General features: G+C 46.3%; 1 protein-coding gene across 2 annotated transcripts in view; it reads right to left on the reverse strand.

Annotated features, from left to right (window-relative positions):
• The window catches only part of LOC306941203 (neurexin-3b-like), a 317,329-nt gene that overhangs the window by 207,879 nt on the left and 90,215 nt on the right, over positions 1-19,235 (reverse strand). For both annotated transcript variants that reach the window (XM_079526517.1, XM_079526516.1), the window contains exon 12: positions 14,730-14,849. In XM_079526517.1, the coding sequence (XP_079382643.1) occupies positions 14,730-14,849 (120 nt within the window). The remainder of the gene's footprint in view (positions 1-14,729; positions 14,850-19,235) is intronic.

A 19,235-nucleotide genomic window follows, 5' to 3' on the forward strand; every position in this document is an offset into this window, starting at 1 on the left:
TATTCTTTGATTTATTATTTTTTTGTTCCATTCCTAAGCCAATAATGCTGCTGTTTCTGACGAAACTCGGTCTAATCAACACAACTGATGATATCTCTAATCTGTGATTAATCCGTTCTCAAATCTTCTATTAACGTCTAGGTGTGCTGCCATGCTCATTTCAGCACGGCCGGAGAGCCTATTTCAAACAATTGCTCCTCTGCGTGTCACCCAAGCCCCCAGAAAGGCTTGCCAACGTTGAAGCCGCAGGTACGTAGTGGTCAGAGCTGGAACTGCAGCCGGGCCCCTGCATTTAGTGCGAGGAAACCCTGTGCAGCTGGGGTTAAACATTGAGCACTTCCGCGTTTTGGGCAAGGACTGTCTAAAGAGGACGGGACGCGAAGACCGTACGGGCGACGCCATGTTGCTCCATGGTGCTCCATGGAAGGAAAGAAACATGCGCAGTTGAGACCAAGGAAGCTGAACGCGGAAGTGTTGGCTGCATATAGCCCATTGCGCATGTTTCTTTCCTTCCATGGAGCAACATGGCGTCGCCCGTACGACGCCATGTTGTCTTCGCGTCTCGTCCTCTTTAGACAGTCCTTGGTTTTGGGCACAACATTTTGGTGCCCAAATCGGCAAAAAATGCAGAAGTAGACTGAGTTCTCTCGGGGTGCTTCAAAACACCACTGAGCAACTTCCATCGAGATGAATAGCAGGGGGGCGGGGCAGTCCGCCCTCTATCCTTTATAACTTTATGGTACCACCAGAGGGGGGGGGGTAACATTTATTGTAATTAATAATGCACCAATCACAACCCAGTCTCACAACAAGGCGGCCCATTTACAGCTCCTTCCTACTTAATCTCTGCTGAACCAATACTGCCACATGCTGCTGCTGGCAACGCTACGCCTCAACGCTATGCCTCCAACGCTATGCCTCCACCACTCCAGCCTTTCTAGTTCAGAAGCCTTACATCATCGCTCAAACAGAAATTCAATGTCTTGTCTAGCTGTGTGTCTGTGTGTGCGTGCGTGCGTGCTCATGTGTTTAATGTGCTTCTTCTCCCCTTCCCTGTGAGCAGTTGGTACTGTATGTGTTCTTTCTCTCTGTCTGTTAAGATGAAAAAAGAAAGCATAATGTAAAAAATGTGCATGCATGTCATCCCATTGCATTCCTTCTTTTTCTCTCAAAAGCGAGCAAATTTACACCCTGTAGTAGTAGTAGTAGTAGTAGTAAGACTTGCACACTGTTAGAACTTACCACTCAAGTTAGCTCAATCTCCTGTTAACAGATACATATCTGTTAACACATATCTGGCAACCAAGGTGAGAAAAAGACAGCATGTGACGCTGTGTGAGAGAATGAGAGAGAGAAGCTGAGGAAAACAGAGTCTGATGACGAGACAAGGGGAGCAAGGCAGAGAGAAGTTGAGGAAGACAGAGAAGGTGATGACGAGACAAGGGGAGCAAGGCAATTATCAATACAATTATCAATAAATTAGCCAAAAATACTTTTTTCCTTCTTCAATTTAGGCATTTAGCGCACACTTATCTACTGTAGATAAGTGTGTAATCGAGTGATCGAGTAGTTGACTTAGTTGCCTATGAAGAATGACAGGGTAAATGTCAAGTAAACCACGACTACGCGTTTTTAGGTAACTGTGTATTCTCTTTGAATAAAAATGTCATCTCCCTTTAACAGAGCTCCTGTGAGGCACTCGGCAACATTTCAGTTCAGCAGCTTCACTTCTCACCGTTTCTCTCTGGCCTGTCAATCAATATTTCTAATGGCCAAATAAACAGAATGGTTGACAGAGTTGACACGACCTCCTACTACATAGTACACCAAGTACATGCCCATTACGAGGCGAGTGGCTCTAGTCTGGAAAGTAAAACGAGGACATAGTGTTCCATATAAAAAAGCCTCGGAGGTATGCCGTTAACATTAACCTATTTTGGGCGGGAACCCCTTTGTGTTTTAAACATTGTTATAATTTAGCTATTGAAAAATAGCAGATCTACAAGCTCATAGCGCGCCACCGAGTGGCGCGCTACGAGCTTGTAGGTCTGCTATTTTTGAAAAATCGTGAAAATATTTATTTCAGAAAACTAGAAAAATGGAAAACTAGAAGAAGAATTTTTTTAAATGTTGAGGTCAGGCCTAAATGGGTTAAACGCCTTTACAATTCGTGAATTTCACTTATGACCCTGATTTCACTTATCGTTTGGATGTGATAAAGTGTTAATTGTGTTGATGGGCAGACTCCGCTGGGTACGGTCACACTCATCATGATGGACGTTTTACCAGGGCTATCGCGTCGTATTCACTTATTCCGCTCAAATGAGGTGATTATAAGATTGCTGAAGGTTGACTGAGCTCATTTTATTTGCATCAAAAGCAGGTTAAATCTACCAAAATGAGGTTTCTTTTTTTTTTTGCTACACTGGAGTTCTAGATGTTCCAAATGTGAGTGGGTTTCAGATGGCTTCACAATTGGTTTGTGGCTGAATGGTTAAGGTGAGAGCAATCTTTTATTTGGCAAGCCATACCTGTACTGTACATCCTCTCCTAAAGCTGCAGTTTAGCAGAGATCCTGCCTCAATGGAATGCTTATATCAAAATCTAAATGGATACTACTGTAGTAGGATACGTATTTGATGGCCACACCCTTAACCCATTTTGACCTGAGATCAGATTCTAAAAATGTCTTCTACATCCTGACAGTTTTCTGAAAAAGCTATGTTTCTGTCAGTCGTTCTTCGATTTTTCAAAAATAGCAGATCTACAAGCTCATAGCGCGCCACTCGGTGGCGCGCTATGAGCTTGTAGATCTGCTATTTTTCAATAGCTAAAGCATAACATAATGCTAACACCAAAATGGGTTAATCAGATCTCCGGCCGCAATATAATTATCAAGATATACAGTACTGTAACCTAAAACCTCTCAGATTAATTGGATTAACTGTACAAGGAGTATAATTAACTTCATGGCATAGGCTAATTAATATCTACGCAAGACCCAGACCACATAGCAGACATGGGAGAAGGACCTTGGGGTGGAAATTGTAGACAAAGACTGTCTCTCTCTACGTCGTCCTCAGACGAGCCCTCCATCGGCGTCTCCAGTCATCTCGGTTCTCCATACATCTGGCCAGCTCATTTGTGCTTTCTGTACCAGCATCTTTCTTTAGTACGTCCACATAGGTAGGTGTTCCCACAGTACAAGCTTTTTGGCCGGGAGTTCTTGTTGTCGGTGGCAGTGGCCAGCTAGTCTCATCCTCCTTACTGCTATCTTCTCTGATACACTAGGTAATGCTCCATACAGACGCTTGTTGGTGTGAAATATGTGAAAATAGCAACAAAAAAAATGTCAGTCTGGAAGATTCAGTTGAGGATTACTGTATACATCCATTAGAAATCACACCTAGTAGTCCGCTGCCCCCCCAGGTTGGCAGAGGAAGTGTAGCGCCCAGGATTACATTAGATAATTGGCACTGGGTGAAAAAACTGGGTTGCAAAATCGTGGGATAAAAATTATAAAATAAATAAATCTCACCTAGTCTTCGTCACAAACAGAAGGCTAGATTGTATTTCTCTGAAAACATCTGCCTCAGATTTTAAAATGAGGGAGATTATACTCACTGTACTAGCGTTCCAATATAGGATATTGGCCAGTTATTGTGCACAATCTAAGTCAAGTTTTTTGTTGTGAAATGTGATCATGTTTGACCCTGCTTGCCTTATTCTTGGCCTTCCTTTAGGCCAAAAAAGACAAGTGACATAAACAGGCATAACTGCAAGGACAATATTTTGTTCATCTGGTGGACATTGTCCATTCAACGCAAAATATTTGGCCAGTCTGCCATCACTTTTAAGGCTACGGTATTAGCAATTGGAATACACTTAAGAGTAGCAGTTCCTTGAGAAGCTTCATAGCTAACGTGAAAACATGGCTTAAGGCTAAACAAACATGTATTCACTAATATCTGGATTGTGTTTGATTGTAATATAGCCTATAGCTAACACATTGTTTTAATGCACCACTACATTATGCATGCCTTTCTACACTTATATTCCCCATTGTACATTGTGTATTGTGTGTAATGGTGTGCTATATTGTGTGCATTGTTATTGTTACTGGGGATTGTGCGGCTATATGTAACTATAACCTGCCAAGGGACTGCAGCATGGAAATGAGCTGAAGCCAAATCTTGTAAAAATACGTCAAATGGCAACAATTATGTTTGATATTGTACATGGTTCCTTACAAACCAATAGGTAAAGAAGAAGGAAATAAGTAGTTGTGAATGAGGAATTGACCATTTCATGAATTAACCCATTTTGGGCGGGAACCCCTTTTGGTGTTTCAAGCATTCTGTTATACTTTAGCTATTGAAAAATAGCAGATCTACAAGCTCATAGCGCGCCACCGAGTGGCGCGCTATGAACATGTAGGTCTGCTATTTTTTTTAAATCGTAAAAATGCGGCACAAATCTTTGAATAGGTATATATTCTTTCAGAGCGAACGTTTTTTTTATTTCGACTTCAGGCCTAAATTAATTAATTAATCTGTTCATTCATTCACTCATTGCGTCCCTATTCTGGGCAAACAGGAGGAGGTCCAGCTGCCAGTGACAAATGAATTGTGTGTAGCTCCAAAACCATCAGCCGTGTTCCGATCAGCAGCAATTCACAACAGAAGTTAATGACAAGCTGCCCGTTTCTATCTATATATGTATTCTCTTTTTATTCACTATGAACATCTGTTCATAGTGAATAACCTGCATGTTTGTGGAAGTGCAGATGTGCTCTTTCCCTTTATCGCCCAATAAATGCATCTATCATTCATACAAATTATACAAACTAAAGAAAAGAGAGAAGAGAAAAGAAAAGAAAAGAACTGAAAAGAAAAGAAAATAACTGAAAAGAAAAGAAAAGAAAAGAAAAGAAAAGAAAAGAAAAGAAAAGAAAAGAAAAGAAAAGAAAAGAAAAGAAAAGAGCAGTGACTGACAAAAAATGTTGACCACGAGAGAACCTCAACACAATGAACAATCTCACAAGAAAAGGAGAGGGGGGGGGGGGGGGGGGGGGTACGAAAAAAAAACACATGTAGTTGAGACACACTCCCGGAGAAATGTCACCTCGAAAACCCCCTGAAATAGTGTCTAGTTGTTGTGCGGTATTGATTGGGTGATTTGTATGTGTTGCGGGTGCTTGTGAAGTGTGTCCAGGAACATGCATTGATGGATGTGTCTGTGGCCGGCCGCACAGCGCTGTGCAGGGCCATGCAGGGGAACAACTGTGACAGCCTGAAGGTTACCTCTCCTGGCTCAGAACAGATGGATACCCTGCGCTGTAACTGTCTGTAATGTGCTCAACTCAATCATTCTCTCTCTCCCTCTCTCTCGCACTCTCTCTCATTTCCTTCTCTGCAGTCCCCAAGACACGTTGGACAAAGTCGGAGTTGTGCCGTTATGGGTGGAGAGATATATATATGATTATGAAGCTGATGTTATGGCTGTGTACGTCCTATTGTGGATACATATAGTTATCAGATATGCTATCCTCTGGGTGCATTAAGTAGGATATACACAGGCACTAGTGTTCTTGATCTGGAGAGGGCTTGTGCATGGCGGGGAGACATATGTTGATCCCACAGGGACAACACGTGAGGGGGGCTGTAAGGGGTTAAGTGAAGTGACTTGCCAATGTACAGTACTTACAATATTATGTCTGAGAATACTCAGAATAGCGGAATACATGCAAATATGTATAATTATTACGGCATGGTTTTGTAGTGTGAGTATCCCAATCAATCAATGGGCCATTAATTGATTAAGCCCCATTTAAAAAAAAAATAGTGATGAACGATGCAACGTGTTGCGATTGGAAGCAGTTTCTTTTATGTCTGAAAATCTTTTATAATGTGAATATAAAAAAATATATATATAGTATCCATTGAGAGCATCCAAAGTGGGGCATGACCCCTATGTTTGGCACACACACATGATGTAGTGTACTGTATGTACCTCCCCGTCTCGCATGCCGACACATAAAATGAGCAGTAATCCATTTTGATGTTTGGGGGTGGTGACACTAAACAGCTCATTACACCACAGGGCTGAAAGACTTCAGCAATAACCCCATGGCTCTGATGCGATGACACATGCTGATGTTTATGAACTCCAGATATAGCATATGATGAGTGCAATGCAACCCACTTCACTTGAAGAAACATCTCCTCGCTTCCGCTGAACTTTCCTCGCTCGCACCGCCTTATTTATACTTCAGTTGCGTGCCGGTGTCATGAACTGAAAACACTACAAAACATCTACAAGCTATAGACGTGCCGTGCTGCGACGTGTTGTGAGCTTGGAGATCTACTATTGTTGAGTCGCGACACAGCACGCAGCCAAGTTAAATCAGGCATGATGGCTCCCCCTCCTCTCTCATTCTGCATTCTGTTTCTTCTGGCCTTCAGGGCTGCCCAGCGCCACATATCCAATTATGCTGCGGCTTTGCTGCTTGGTGGTGACACATCAATTGACACGAGCGACATCCAGTCTTATCGCGGTGACTCGGCGCTGCGCCGGCCAAACCTCATTAGCCTGATCGGCCAATGGCGGCACAGCTCGTTAGGCCCGAAGGGCTGGCTGCGGAACCCCGGCTCTAATAGAGATATCATAACACGGACAGATAGATGGCGGGGGGGGAGAGAGAGAGAGAGAGAGAGAGAGAGAGAGAGAGAGAGAGAGAGGGAGAGAGAGAGAGAGAGAGAGAGTATGAACCAGACATTCTGGGGGAGCGTTTTATTTTTCTTCCTTTTTTATGCCTCCAAACACACGTGCACGTCTGTGTATATGCATGTTCACTGCATGAATCTGTGCTTGAATGCGTTTCTGCCATTTCACAGGGAAAATCATACTTCCCCACAGCTAGCAAATGAAAGCCATGTAAAAGAAATAAAAAAAGAAAAGAAAGAAATAAAAACAGCACTCTCTCCCTCCCTCAGAGCAGCAGCAAACATCAAACTCCTCCATCTTCTACTTCCATCAGACCCAACAGTAGCGGAGCCAGCTGTCAAGGCTGCCGTCTGCCTGGATGAGTGTCTAAGCCACCGACGGCATCATGTTGTCATGTGATGATGCACCGGTGGGATAAAGAGCTGCTTGGTTGCTTGGTCAATGGTGTGTCACATGACCATTATGCAGTGGGTTCCACCTCCTCCTCCTCCTCCTCCTCATCATCATCTATGAAGAGTGATACAGTCTGTTTTCCTGCCTGGCACTGCATGTGTGGCGCCGCCACTGCACTATGTTAACACTTAGATCGCCCAGCGTCATTTGGAACCATTAAATCAGTCGCCAGCGATTTGCAGCTTCAGAGCAAATTTCAAGGTTGACACGACGCCATCTTGGTTAGTGCTAGATATAATAGCATGTAGCTAAAAGACCATATAAAGACAATATATGTAATTTTACAATTGGCCAATGTTTGACCGTGTTTTTGCAGTAGGCCTAATTGTATTTTTTATTTCCGTTTCTTTCTTTCTTCTTCTTTTGAGGTATTCATTAATTCAATTTTTGTCACCTAACTGTAATCTGAGGACCCCCCCTTACAATCATGTGGGGACCCGCCTGGGGGTCACGACCCACATGTTGAGAACCACTGGTCTAGATAATGCTATTATAGGTTATAGCAGTGGTTCTGAAAATGAAATAGGAACCAGGTGGGAACCCTTGAGGGGTTCTACAGGGATCCTCCTCAGCAGAACCCTTGAGGGGTTCTACAGGGGTCCTCCTCAGCAGAACCCTTGAGGGGTTCTACAGGGGTCCTCCTCAGGGTGGGAACCCTTGAGGGGTTCTACAGGGGTCCTCCTCAGGGTGGGAACCCTTGAGGGGTTCTACAGGGGTCCTCCTCAGCAGAACCCTTGAGGGGTTCTACAGGGGTCCTCCTCAGCAGAACCCTTGAGGGGTTCTACAGGGGTCCTCCTCAGCAGAACCCTTGAGGGGTTCTACAGGGGTCCTCCTCAGCAGAACCCTTTGAGGGGTTCTACAGGGGTCCTCCTCAGGGTGGGAACTCTTGAGGGGTTCTACAGGGGTCCTCCTCAGGGTGGGAACCCTTGAGGGGTTCTACAGGGGTCCTCCTCAGCAGAACCCTTGAGGGGTTCTACAGGGGTCCTCCTCAGGGTGGGAACCCTTGAGGGGTTCTACAGGGGTCCTCCTCAGCAGAACCCTTGAGGGGTTCTACAGGGGTCCTCCTCAGCAGAACCCTTGAGGGGTTCTACAGGGGTCCTCCTCAGCAGAACCCTTTGAGGGGTTCTACAGGGGTCCTCCTCAGGGTGGGAACCCTTGAGGGGTTCTACAGGGGTCCTCCTCAGGGTGGGAACCCTTGAGGGGTTCTACAGGGATCCTCCTCAGCAGAACCCTTGAGGGGTTCTACAGGGATCCTCCTCAGCAGCCAAATGAGGAATAGTTTAATTTTGCCAATTACTTCAAGATAGCCCAATGAGAGAATGAGATTATACAAATGACCATCACTCTCTCGAATGTTATCTCCTCACCAATTGAATAGACTGCTGTAGAATTCTGTACTAAATCTAATCTAACAAGAAACATCTTCTCTTGTGCGGTTCCCTGGCACGAAATCCTTTCGAATGTGGGTCTGCAGTCTAATACAATCTGTGGGTCCTTGACATGAAAATGGTTGATAGCCTTCTTGTTGCAACTAACAATAAATGAGAACGTAGGAATTGAGCAGGACACATTTGACAATATTGATGGACACGCTGCAGTTGTCCTTGGACAGACTTGGACATTACATGTCTCTGCTGTCGGGAAGAAAGCACCCAACTCCAAAATGTTTGGAATTTTTCAGGAAATTAAGAAAACCTTATATTTTGAAAACCAAGCAATACTGCCTCATCAAATTTGTCGTTGTGACTTTATATATTCTCAATTACTTGCATGAGAGGGGGAGAGGTGGTGGAGTTAGCTGTTTTAGCAGACATTTTGAGGGTCCAATGGAGTTAAGAGGTTTTGTCCAAAGCGTTTTTTTACCACTTTCCATTGGTTCGATATTTTCGAAAAAACACAGACGTAAATGGTGTTCAATAGCACTGATTTATGCAAAAAAAAAATCAAAAACCTCAAAAATGGTGTTATGAGGTTTCCTCCCGACAGCAACAAACAATATATGTACTGTGAAATGTGATGCTCGCTCTGCATCAAAACCCTGTGCAGCTATTGTATACTTGGATGAAAGAACGCTCACTAAAACAATGAGAGGTCGCATAATTCTGAGGCAAAAGGCAATACCCTGAGGGCAAAACACCTTTCTCTCTCTGGGACTCTCTGTGTTGGCCCATTTCTGATCTACCTCTGGTATTTATAGACAAATGTTCCCATATTATTCCTCTGCTCCACTTTACGAGCCCGCTTTAGCCAAAAGGTACCGTAGGCTCACATTGGTTTGATAGTATGTTGAAATGTGCTCATACTGGAGCTTTTCTCCCGCTGAGATAATCTCCATAATGTAGGTTTGTGTGACAGCAAACGAAGGGGGGAAAGAAATAAAAAAATCCTTGCTGCACTGCTATACTCTGCTGTTGCTCCACCCATTTGGAAACCCCTGTAGCACTAATGCAGGAGGAATGGTGGTGACAGTATGTGTAATTTAAATGGCTTGGATATGATGTAGTTTGAAGCGGGGACAACTTTTAGGTGATCCCCGCTCAGGAACAGACTCAAAGCCTTCAAAACATCCGTCTTAGTGCGACATCGATTCCCCTAAGCCCCTGTTATACAAGCAGCATGTTTTTTTTTCACCTTCATTTCGCCTTCTGAAAGGCTGACCAGCTCCGCTGCTTCCAAAAAGGATTCCCAGGTACGGCGGCCTGATTTTTGCTACCTACAGCACACATCTGTGGCTGGCTGAATCGGAGCCAAGCAGAATGCATTCCCTCCGCGTCCAGTAGCCCATGAGCACGGTGCTGAACACCTCCGCGTCCAGTAGCCCATGAGCACGGTGCTGAACACCTGTTAGCGTCCAGTAGCCCATGAGCACGGTGCTGAACACCTGTTAGCGTCCAGTAGCCCATGAGCACGGTGCTGAACACCTCTGCGTCCAGTAGCCCATGAGCACGGTGCTGAACACCTCCGCGTCCAGTAGCCCATGAGCACGGTGCTGAACACCTCCGTGTCCAGTAGCCCATGAGCACGGTGCTGAACACCTCCGCGTCCAGTAGCCCATGAGCACGGTGCTGAACACCTCCGCGTCCAGTAGCCCATGAGCCCGTCCAGTAGCCCATGAGCCCGTCCAGTAGCCCATGAGCCCGTCCAGTAGCCCATGAGCCCGTCCAGTAGCCCATGAGCCCGTCCAGTAGCCCATGAGCCCGTCCAGTAGCCCATGAGCACGGTGCTGAACACCTGTTAGCCAGGCTTTGCCAGGCAGCGCTACTTAAACCCGTTTACAGGGACAGCAGGTAAAATTATTCAACGTTCATATGAAAACTCCTCAACTATGCATGAGGAGGTCTATGAATACGTTGCTTCATGTACAGTACCAGCCCTGGGTGCAAGTGTGTGTGTGTGTGTGTGTGTGTGTGTGTGTGTGTGTGTGCGTGCGTGCGTGCGTGCGTGCGTGCGTGCGTGCGTGCGTGCGTGCGTGCGTGCGTGCGTGCGTGCGTGCGTGCGTGCGTGCGTGCGTGCGTGCGTGCGTGCGTTCCATGTGTGTCATCCGTGCGTCTGGCTAGGTGCAGGGGCGTTTATTGTTGTTTGTTGCTTGTTTCTCTAACCTTCATTCATCATTGACGTCATGTCATACTGAAGGGTACTATTGTGCCGCTCTCTTTTGTCTCTCCTCTGCTCTCCAAAGTGAACAATGAAGTAAAAAGGCTACAGGGTACATTTAAAACAAAGATTATTTCCCATTATAAGTGGCAAAGCACTGGAGCCGCGCAGCCCAACCCACCGAGGGCACCAACAAAGACAATGAAGGACGTTTTTATTTTCCGGTGATGATCACTGGCCTCGACAGAGAAATTCACCACGAAAACAAACAGTTAGTTAACGTCCGCGACAAACCGATGAGGCCGTTTGTTTGTTTGTTTTTCATTTGTTGTCTTCGGCCTCCCTCGGCCATTGCCTCCCTCGCTCTCCCCTGCTAACTTGTTTGTTTACAATGTTCCCGTGGAACTATGCAGCGTGACCTTTGTGGCGGTAATTCTATTATGCGAGCTGAGTAATTGCTCTGGATGTGAGAGGAAAGTGTCCACCCGCCCGTCCTCCTCCTCCTCTGTTCGGCAGAGAGGAGAAAGCTCCCACGTTCTTGGAGCGCAATGAAACGGCGGCGTAATCGCGGGGATCGACAACAAGGGGAGAACGGGAGGACAAGGAAGAAAGGGCCTGGATTAAGAGGAGGGCAGGAGAGGTGAGCGGAGGAAAGTGGAGAGGTGAAAAAAAGGTGGAAGAGCAGGGGGAGGAGGAGAGTTAAACAGACGACAGACGGGGAAGAGATTAAAGGAAAGGAAAGCAAAGTAGAGGAGGATGAGTAGAGAGGGAGGGTTATTTCGCAGTGCTTAAATAAAACTAAAAGCAGAGCATGTTGTTGCATTAAAGCTTTGCCCAGAACATTATTTTTCAAGAGTGTCCGACTATGAAATAGTCTGCGGTTTCCCTAAGGAAAAAGATCACTGCAAAGTATTTGTTGTTTCACAAAGGAAAATGTGTGCTGATGCAAAAGTGCATATAAGGCTATACTGTACATTCTGTATATAATGGGGGATATTTTTCTACTATCGTGATCACTCACACACACACACACACACACACACACACACACACACACACACACACACACACACACACACACACACACACAGTCACACACACACACAGTCACACACACCTCTCTCAACCAGATCTCAGGCCGGCTACAATGGAGAGCTGCACAGAGGTTATGCAGGCCGGATGCCAACACACCACATACACGCACTGTTGTAGGAGAACAGGAGGACTGCACTGGCACGAACGTTGCCTTTACTTTGTTCAAGTTGCTAGCATTTGGCCAGTGGATAGAGAGGGAGTTTGAGATGCAGACAATTACTGCTATTTGCTGCCAGCTGCCAGGCAACACACACACACACACACACACACACACACACACACACAGAAAGAGAATGCGGGGGAGGATTGTCTCTCGCATTGTCAATTAGAAACTCACGCAGAGCTGCATGCATGCATGTCTGCACACACACACACACACACGCGCACACACACACACACACACACACACACACACACACACACACACACACACACACACACACACACACACACACACACACACACACACACACACACACACACACACACACACACACACACACACACACACACACACACACACACAGTCCCACCCACCCACCCACGCACACAATATATAGAGCTCTGCTATCGAACGACTTCAATCTAACAATAACTTGATTGCAGATATGACTCTGCATTGTTTTGGAGATTGCACGGCACTCTCTCTATATAAGCTCACGATCTATGAAGACTGCAGGGCTGCGTGTTTGCAGAGGGAGAGAGAGAGAGAGAGAGAGAGAGAGAGAGAGAGAGAGAGAGAGAGAGCGGAGAGAGAGAGAGAGAGAGAGAGAGAGAGAGAGAGAGAGAGAGAGAGAGAGAGAGAGAGAGAGAGAGTATTAGAAGAAATAAAAGCAGGGGAGGAAAATAAAGAGGAAAGCTGATTTCATGCTCAGGGGATTGCATCTCATTTTCTTCTAATGCAGGGGGGGATGAGGTGGTGCGGGCCTGTCTGTGGCTTTACTGCCACCCGGTGGTCCCTTCCCTGAACTGCAGGCGGCTGCTGCTGCGACTGGCAAGATGCAGACCCTCGTCGTCATCAAAGTCAACACGGACACACAGAGGAAGATCAGGGCAATCAGTGGGAAACGGAACCGGGGCCTTATCTTGAGCAGACAGCAGCTAAAAGAGTGATGCAGGGACACTGATGGCTGCTGAAAGGTATTTATATTTGTGTGTGTGTGTGTGTGTGTGTGTGTGTGTGTGTGTGTGTGTGTGTGTGTGTGTGTGTGTGTGTGTGTGTGTGTGTGTGTGTGTGTGTGTGTGTGTGTGTGTGTGTGTGTGTGTGTGTGTGTGTGTGTGTGCGTGCATGCGCGTGTTCTGCTGTGTGGCTGGGTGTGTGCGACTGTGCGCGTGCATGTCTATGCGTGTGCATGTGGCTCCTCCGTCCTCAGTCAGGGTGATTCATGGTTTTGCTCTTGCACCGTTTCAAGTGCAAATGGAACGGGAAGAAATAAAATGGGCACGAGGAGAAGAAACGTTGTGGAAAAGTAAAGGGCAATGCCGCTCAATTCTAACGCCTATCCCCTGTGGTTTAGTAGAAGCACAGCCCGGTATACTGTCTGTACCTTATGAACAGAAAAGACAGTCAATTAGGGAAGAGAACAACCAGTTCCAACTGTCTGTAACTCAGCATGTGGAACGCCTTGCGTTTCAACCAGAAACCCCCCCCTCCGCAGGCTGGGATGACGAGAGCATCTCATTACTAATTAAGAGTGAACGAAGCACACAGAGCTCCGACACCACCGGGCGGCTCACAGAGAGAAAGAGACAGCCTTGTCGATATGTCGGTGGTATCCGTATTCAGTACAACACACGGACCCCACATCAACTCAGATAGATAGATAGAAAGAAAGAAAGAAAGAAAGAAAGAAAGAAAGAAAGAAAGAAAGAAAGAAAGAAAGAAAGAAAAGAACAAAACTAGAACTCTAGAACAAAACATCAAAATAAGAACATTGACAGTATCGAGGAGGACAAACTGCATGCATGCAAGACAGACAGAGGCATGGTATATAATAAACAGAGGCAAAAGCTGCCGATCTACAAGCTCACAGCGTGTGGCAGCGGCAACGCATCGTGAGCTTGTCAACGGGCTATTTTCGGCCATGTGACACCGCCGCGCAAACAATTACACATCAAGCCGTTGCAGCCATGGGAGAATCGACCAGCGGAGATAGCGACGCTCCCCGAGCGCCTCCTCCCGTCACCTCATTAGCCCAAACGCAACAGCTCTGTGCCCCCGCTATTAACCGTTAAATGAAAGCCCACTAGCCATGATTACTGAAGGGAAGACCCCTGTCGTCATGGGAATAAGAGATCGCTACATGCATGCACACATGGCACACTCATCACAGTGATAGGACACATGCACTGACTGACACACACACACACGCGCGCGCGTGTGCGTGCAGGAGCCACACACACACAGCCTGCCACGTCCTGAGAGGAACACACACACACACAGACACGAACACACTGAGATGGCTCTTTGAAGGGCGTTTATGAAAAGTCGATTGAGGCAGAAGTGGATATTCTACACGCCGTCAGTCACAGTGTCTTGGTTCAAAGCCCCCAGGCTGGGGACGTCAAGCGACAATCGGCAGCAACAAAAGAAAGCCACCCTCAACCTCCGACCCTCCACCAAGGTCTCCAAAAGCCTCGTCTAAAGATCACAACGCCACTTATCGCCACTTGCGACAAGGTTGGTGAATGTATTCACTAAGCACAGTCGGCTCAGTGGCGCCTCCCATACAGACTTCACAGGTCCACGGGCGCAACCAGTGGGCCACGCGTAGACTTAGCGTGGTGTCTGTGCGCGTGCACGTGGACCAACACGTGCATGTATGAACACACACGCGTCATTAAAAGGGAGTGGTACTCACGGTCGTTGCACTGTGTTCCTGTGTATGATGTCATGGTGCAGTCACAGGTGAAGTTCTCCCACTGCTGGATGCACACGCCCATGTTGGCACACGAGTCCTCCTGACACGTGGTGCTGGGACCTGGTGTTGGCAGAGAGAGAGAGAGAGAGAGAGAGAGAGAGAGAGAGAGAGAGAAAGACAGACAGACAGAGAGTGAGAGACATGCAGAGACAGAGACCGAGTGAGAGTGAGTGTGAGAGAGAGACAGAGGGACAGAAAGTGAGAAAGACAGTGGAGACGTAGGAAGAGAGATAGCAGACGGACGGAGATGGAGAAGAGGACAGCAGTGACAGTGATGGAGTTGTGAGAAAAGAGGCAGTGACACGAGAGACAGAGAGAGAGATTGAGAGAAGCAAAAGAGAGGAAAGCAGGGAGCAAGATAAGAGATCGACGACAGAGGAAAGGAAGGAGCGAGCAAGAACAAGCAAGTGCGTTATAAAGAAAAGGAGAGAGAAACAGAGAGGGAGAGAGGAAGGAAAGAGAGCAATAGACGGACCAACAGACAGACAGACGGATAGAAAGACAGACAGACAGACAGACAGACAGACAGACAGACAGACAGACAGACAGACAGACAGACAGACAGACAGACAGACAGACAGACAGAGAGATAGCAAAGGAAACACGTTAACCAACAATAGGACTATACTGAGCTTTAACATGCAGAACAAATGCTCACCAGAAACACAGGTGCACACTATAACCTCATTTACTACTTCGCGGTCATACTGTGAAGTATAAACCAGGATTATGCATATATGTGTGCCTATAGGAGAAGGAACGAGGAGTGGACAGCAGCACCACGGGACGCCCCCCAGCCCTTTTGAATGAGCCAGGCAACGTTGTTCCGGCTCAGTGAGTGTGAAAACACCATTGTGTGCTTTCAGCATCCATTTTCTACATTTACATCATGTGTGCAGTATGTTGCACTACTGTCTGTGGCTAACTTTGTGTGGTGGGGGTGGGGTGGGGGGGGGGCAGGGGGCTTGTCCCGTGGCGACACTGTGGACACTTTGTCATGTCCTTCTGTTGACACGTGGAGGGTGTCGAGGAGCCATGCACACTGTGTCATTCCAACAGGTGGCGCTCTGGAACGTTCCGTTCCAGTGAAGCATAACAGTAAAACGCTGCATTCCCTCCGTGAACAGGCACGACGAGACTGAATGACTGAACACATGAAATAAATGAAATGAAGTACACAAAATTACATCTTTTCACAACCGACGGCATCTACTGTATGAACAAAAAAGTAACAGAAAAATGTCTCTCATAACATTTTTTCCAAACTGCATTCGCTCCCTCTCTCTCTCTCTCTCTCTTGCTTTAAGAGCAACACTCTTCACACAACGCACACAAAACATCCAGAATTCCTGAAAAGAGACATACAAATAAAAGAGAAGTGAAGATAACAGCACTCCAGGACGACGAGAGTGCATAGCCTTAGGTATGCACTCCAGCGGGTGAGGGAGTGAAGACGGGGGGGTATTCAAAGTCAAAACGGGATGTGTGCCATTATCCTGCGCCACACATAGCTTCAGAAACGTTTGAATACTGAGAGGGAATGCAGATTGGACGAGTGAATGACATATATAAAGACACAAAACTCCCAGTGGAGAAAACACCCCCTTGAAAAACCTCCAGATAACCATACAGTATACAGAGAATATAAAACGACAAAAGAAAACAGTCTTTAAGAGCAAATGTCTTGTATGAGACGATGTGAGGAGAAGACATTTGAATTTGAAAACAGAGCAACATCGCCGGCTGAAAGTGCGTTCACTGTGTAATGCAAAATGATGGCAGTCAGCCCTGCATTCCCCAGAGTGTGTCGCATCTGCAGTGTGTGCGTGTGTGTGTGTGTGTGTGTGTGTGTGTGTGTGTGTGTGTGTGTGTGTGTGTGTGTGTGTGTGTGTGTGTGTGTGTGTGTGTGTGTGTGAAAGCTGGTATGTATCAGCAGCACGTGCAACATGAACTTTAACAACACGCATCGAATGGAATAAACTGTAGTGTTGTGTGCGTGTGCGTGTGCGTGTGTGCTTCCGTGTGCAACAGCACGTGCATCATGAACTTACGCATGCGGACGTGTGCGCATAAGGCAGCGTGCATTCGTCTGTATGTGCAAAGCAATGTGTTTGGGTGCGTTTTGGAGTGTTTCAGCGGGAGACAACTCGCTCTCTGAAATAACACTTTCTCATCTCCCTGAAGTAGCTACACATGACAGGCTTTGAAAGGAAGCCAGGCGACACAGAGAGAGAGAGAGAGAATCAGGAAGAGAGGGGGGGGGGGGGGAGATATATCCGCACTAACTTGTCAGTGTTTAGAGATGCACAATGACAGCCTCATTCTCTGCTCTGTTCCAACCAACTACTGTATAACGTCACAACGCCCTGCGGTTGTATCGCACCTGCATCCATTACTCCCACGCGCTGTCTGTCGATGCTTGTACAATCGGTTTTCCCGACTCCCTAGTCTGTCTGCATGAGTGGCGGAAGTTGTTTTGATCTGAGGCTGGATCACTCACTGAACAGATTGTTTACTCTTTCACCTGCCTGCTGGAGATGAACTGAACTGAACACTAAAGCTTAAGGCTTTAATGAAGACAGAACAGTCATACTGTAGGATTAACACCACTGATCCCATCAAATATGTATCTATTGTGTTCATTGGCAAAGCGTGGCGCAACACACTTCAGGGTGACATTGCCAGTGACTTGTTTTGGTGTTTTCTAAGGACACACCATAACCTGAAACGCAATGTAGGTAACTGATTCTTGCAAATAAAAAAGTAATTGTACCATAGGGCACAGTAATGTGAATGTGATTAAACTTTTATTATGTATTATGTAATGTTGTTCACCTAAGAAATTCTGCATGGGTAAAAAAAAATTAAGTAAAAGTAAAATGTGTGTGTGTGGGGGGGAGAAATATAGCCTATATACACAGTATAATAAATAATAATCCCAGGTGTTACTTGCGATTACAAAGTGCATGCTCTCTCTGAAATGAGGATGTAATTGCTTCATTATTACCCTGGAATAATATGTGTCGTTATGTGAAGTGCTATCAAAATATGAAAACTGCGAATCTCGCAGTTCATTCCAAATAAGCTATAATGTAATGGCCCCTATCCATCTCTCTCTCTCTCTCTCCCCCCCTGCTCACCCCGCAGGGGATCCTAATTTTGCTGAAACGGTAATGGGCTGTACAGCTATGCAGGCAGGCAAACACTGTTTAGGAACCAAGGGCGTTTCTAGCATAGTTTAATATGAGAGGCATGGCCCCTGTAGACGGGTCTTGCATTAAATACATAATCTGAAGCACTCTATTAAAAACCAAAAACATGTCAAATAATGTGTAACATGTTATTTTCTGGCAAGCGGGATTAACTGGAATTCTTTGACATCAGCATGGTGGGTGTTCCAAATGTAATCCTAAACTATGTAAAAATCCAGCCATTAACCAATCGGAGGTTTTGGGGTAAAGGCAGTGGTTCGTGAGAAACGGAACAACTCCTACAGACCTCTCAATACAACCTAATCAGACTACTACTGTAGCCTCCACACACCTAGGACTCACCCAACTAGAGAAAGCAACCATGACACTGCAGTATAAGCTAAGGAAGAATGAGGATATTGCGTTTGTTGTACTAGTTAGCTTTACCAAAAGACATAAAGGTTCTCAACTCAAAACTAACCTAAAATAATTCTAGTATGTATGTATTGTATTGTAATTGTATTGTAATTGCTTTGTATTGTATGTATTACTGATTAATTGAATAGGCTACAATGGACTCCTGACTGTGCTAGCTGTACCGTGACTAATCGTGTTAATGAAGTATTCAAGCAATCAAGGTAACCTTAGTAGTAGCCTACAACTTTATGTTAAATCAAATCATTATAAAAAGAATGGCATTTAAATAAAACATCTGAGTAATTGTCCTCACTATATTCCTCGCCCTGCCTGTACAGTTTGACAGTGTGAATGAACTATATGCATGGCGCGCACAGCTGCGTGTGAGTTATGGATCAGTGTACACGGGGAGGTTTTATAGCCGTGCTGTGCTGTGCTGTGCGCACAGCGCAGCGCAGCGACGCGCTGCATGTGAGCCTTGTATAGATCGGCTATAAGGAGGAACGTGGGGCCACTGATCCAGGCCCGCAGGCAGCGAGTCAACATGCCAACCACAGATTTACAGCACACAGGCCAGCACCCTGCAGACACAGCAGCTCACTAACACACAGGCCAGCACCCTGCAGACACACACAGGCCAGCACCCTGCAGACACAGCAGCTCACTAACACACAGGCCAGCACCCTGCAGACACAGCAGCTCACTAACACACAGGCCAGCACCCTGCAGACACACACAGGCCAGCACCCTGCAGACACAGCAGCTCACTAACACACAGGCCAGCACCCTGCAGACACAGCAGCTCACTAACATTTACAGCACACAGGCCAGCACCCTG

This window comes from Electrona antarctica, assembly GCF_951216825.1.
Source record: "Electrona antarctica genome assembly, chromosome: 17".
Lineage (NCBI taxonomy): Eukaryota > Metazoa > Chordata > Actinopteri > Myctophiformes > Myctophidae > Electrona > Electrona antarctica.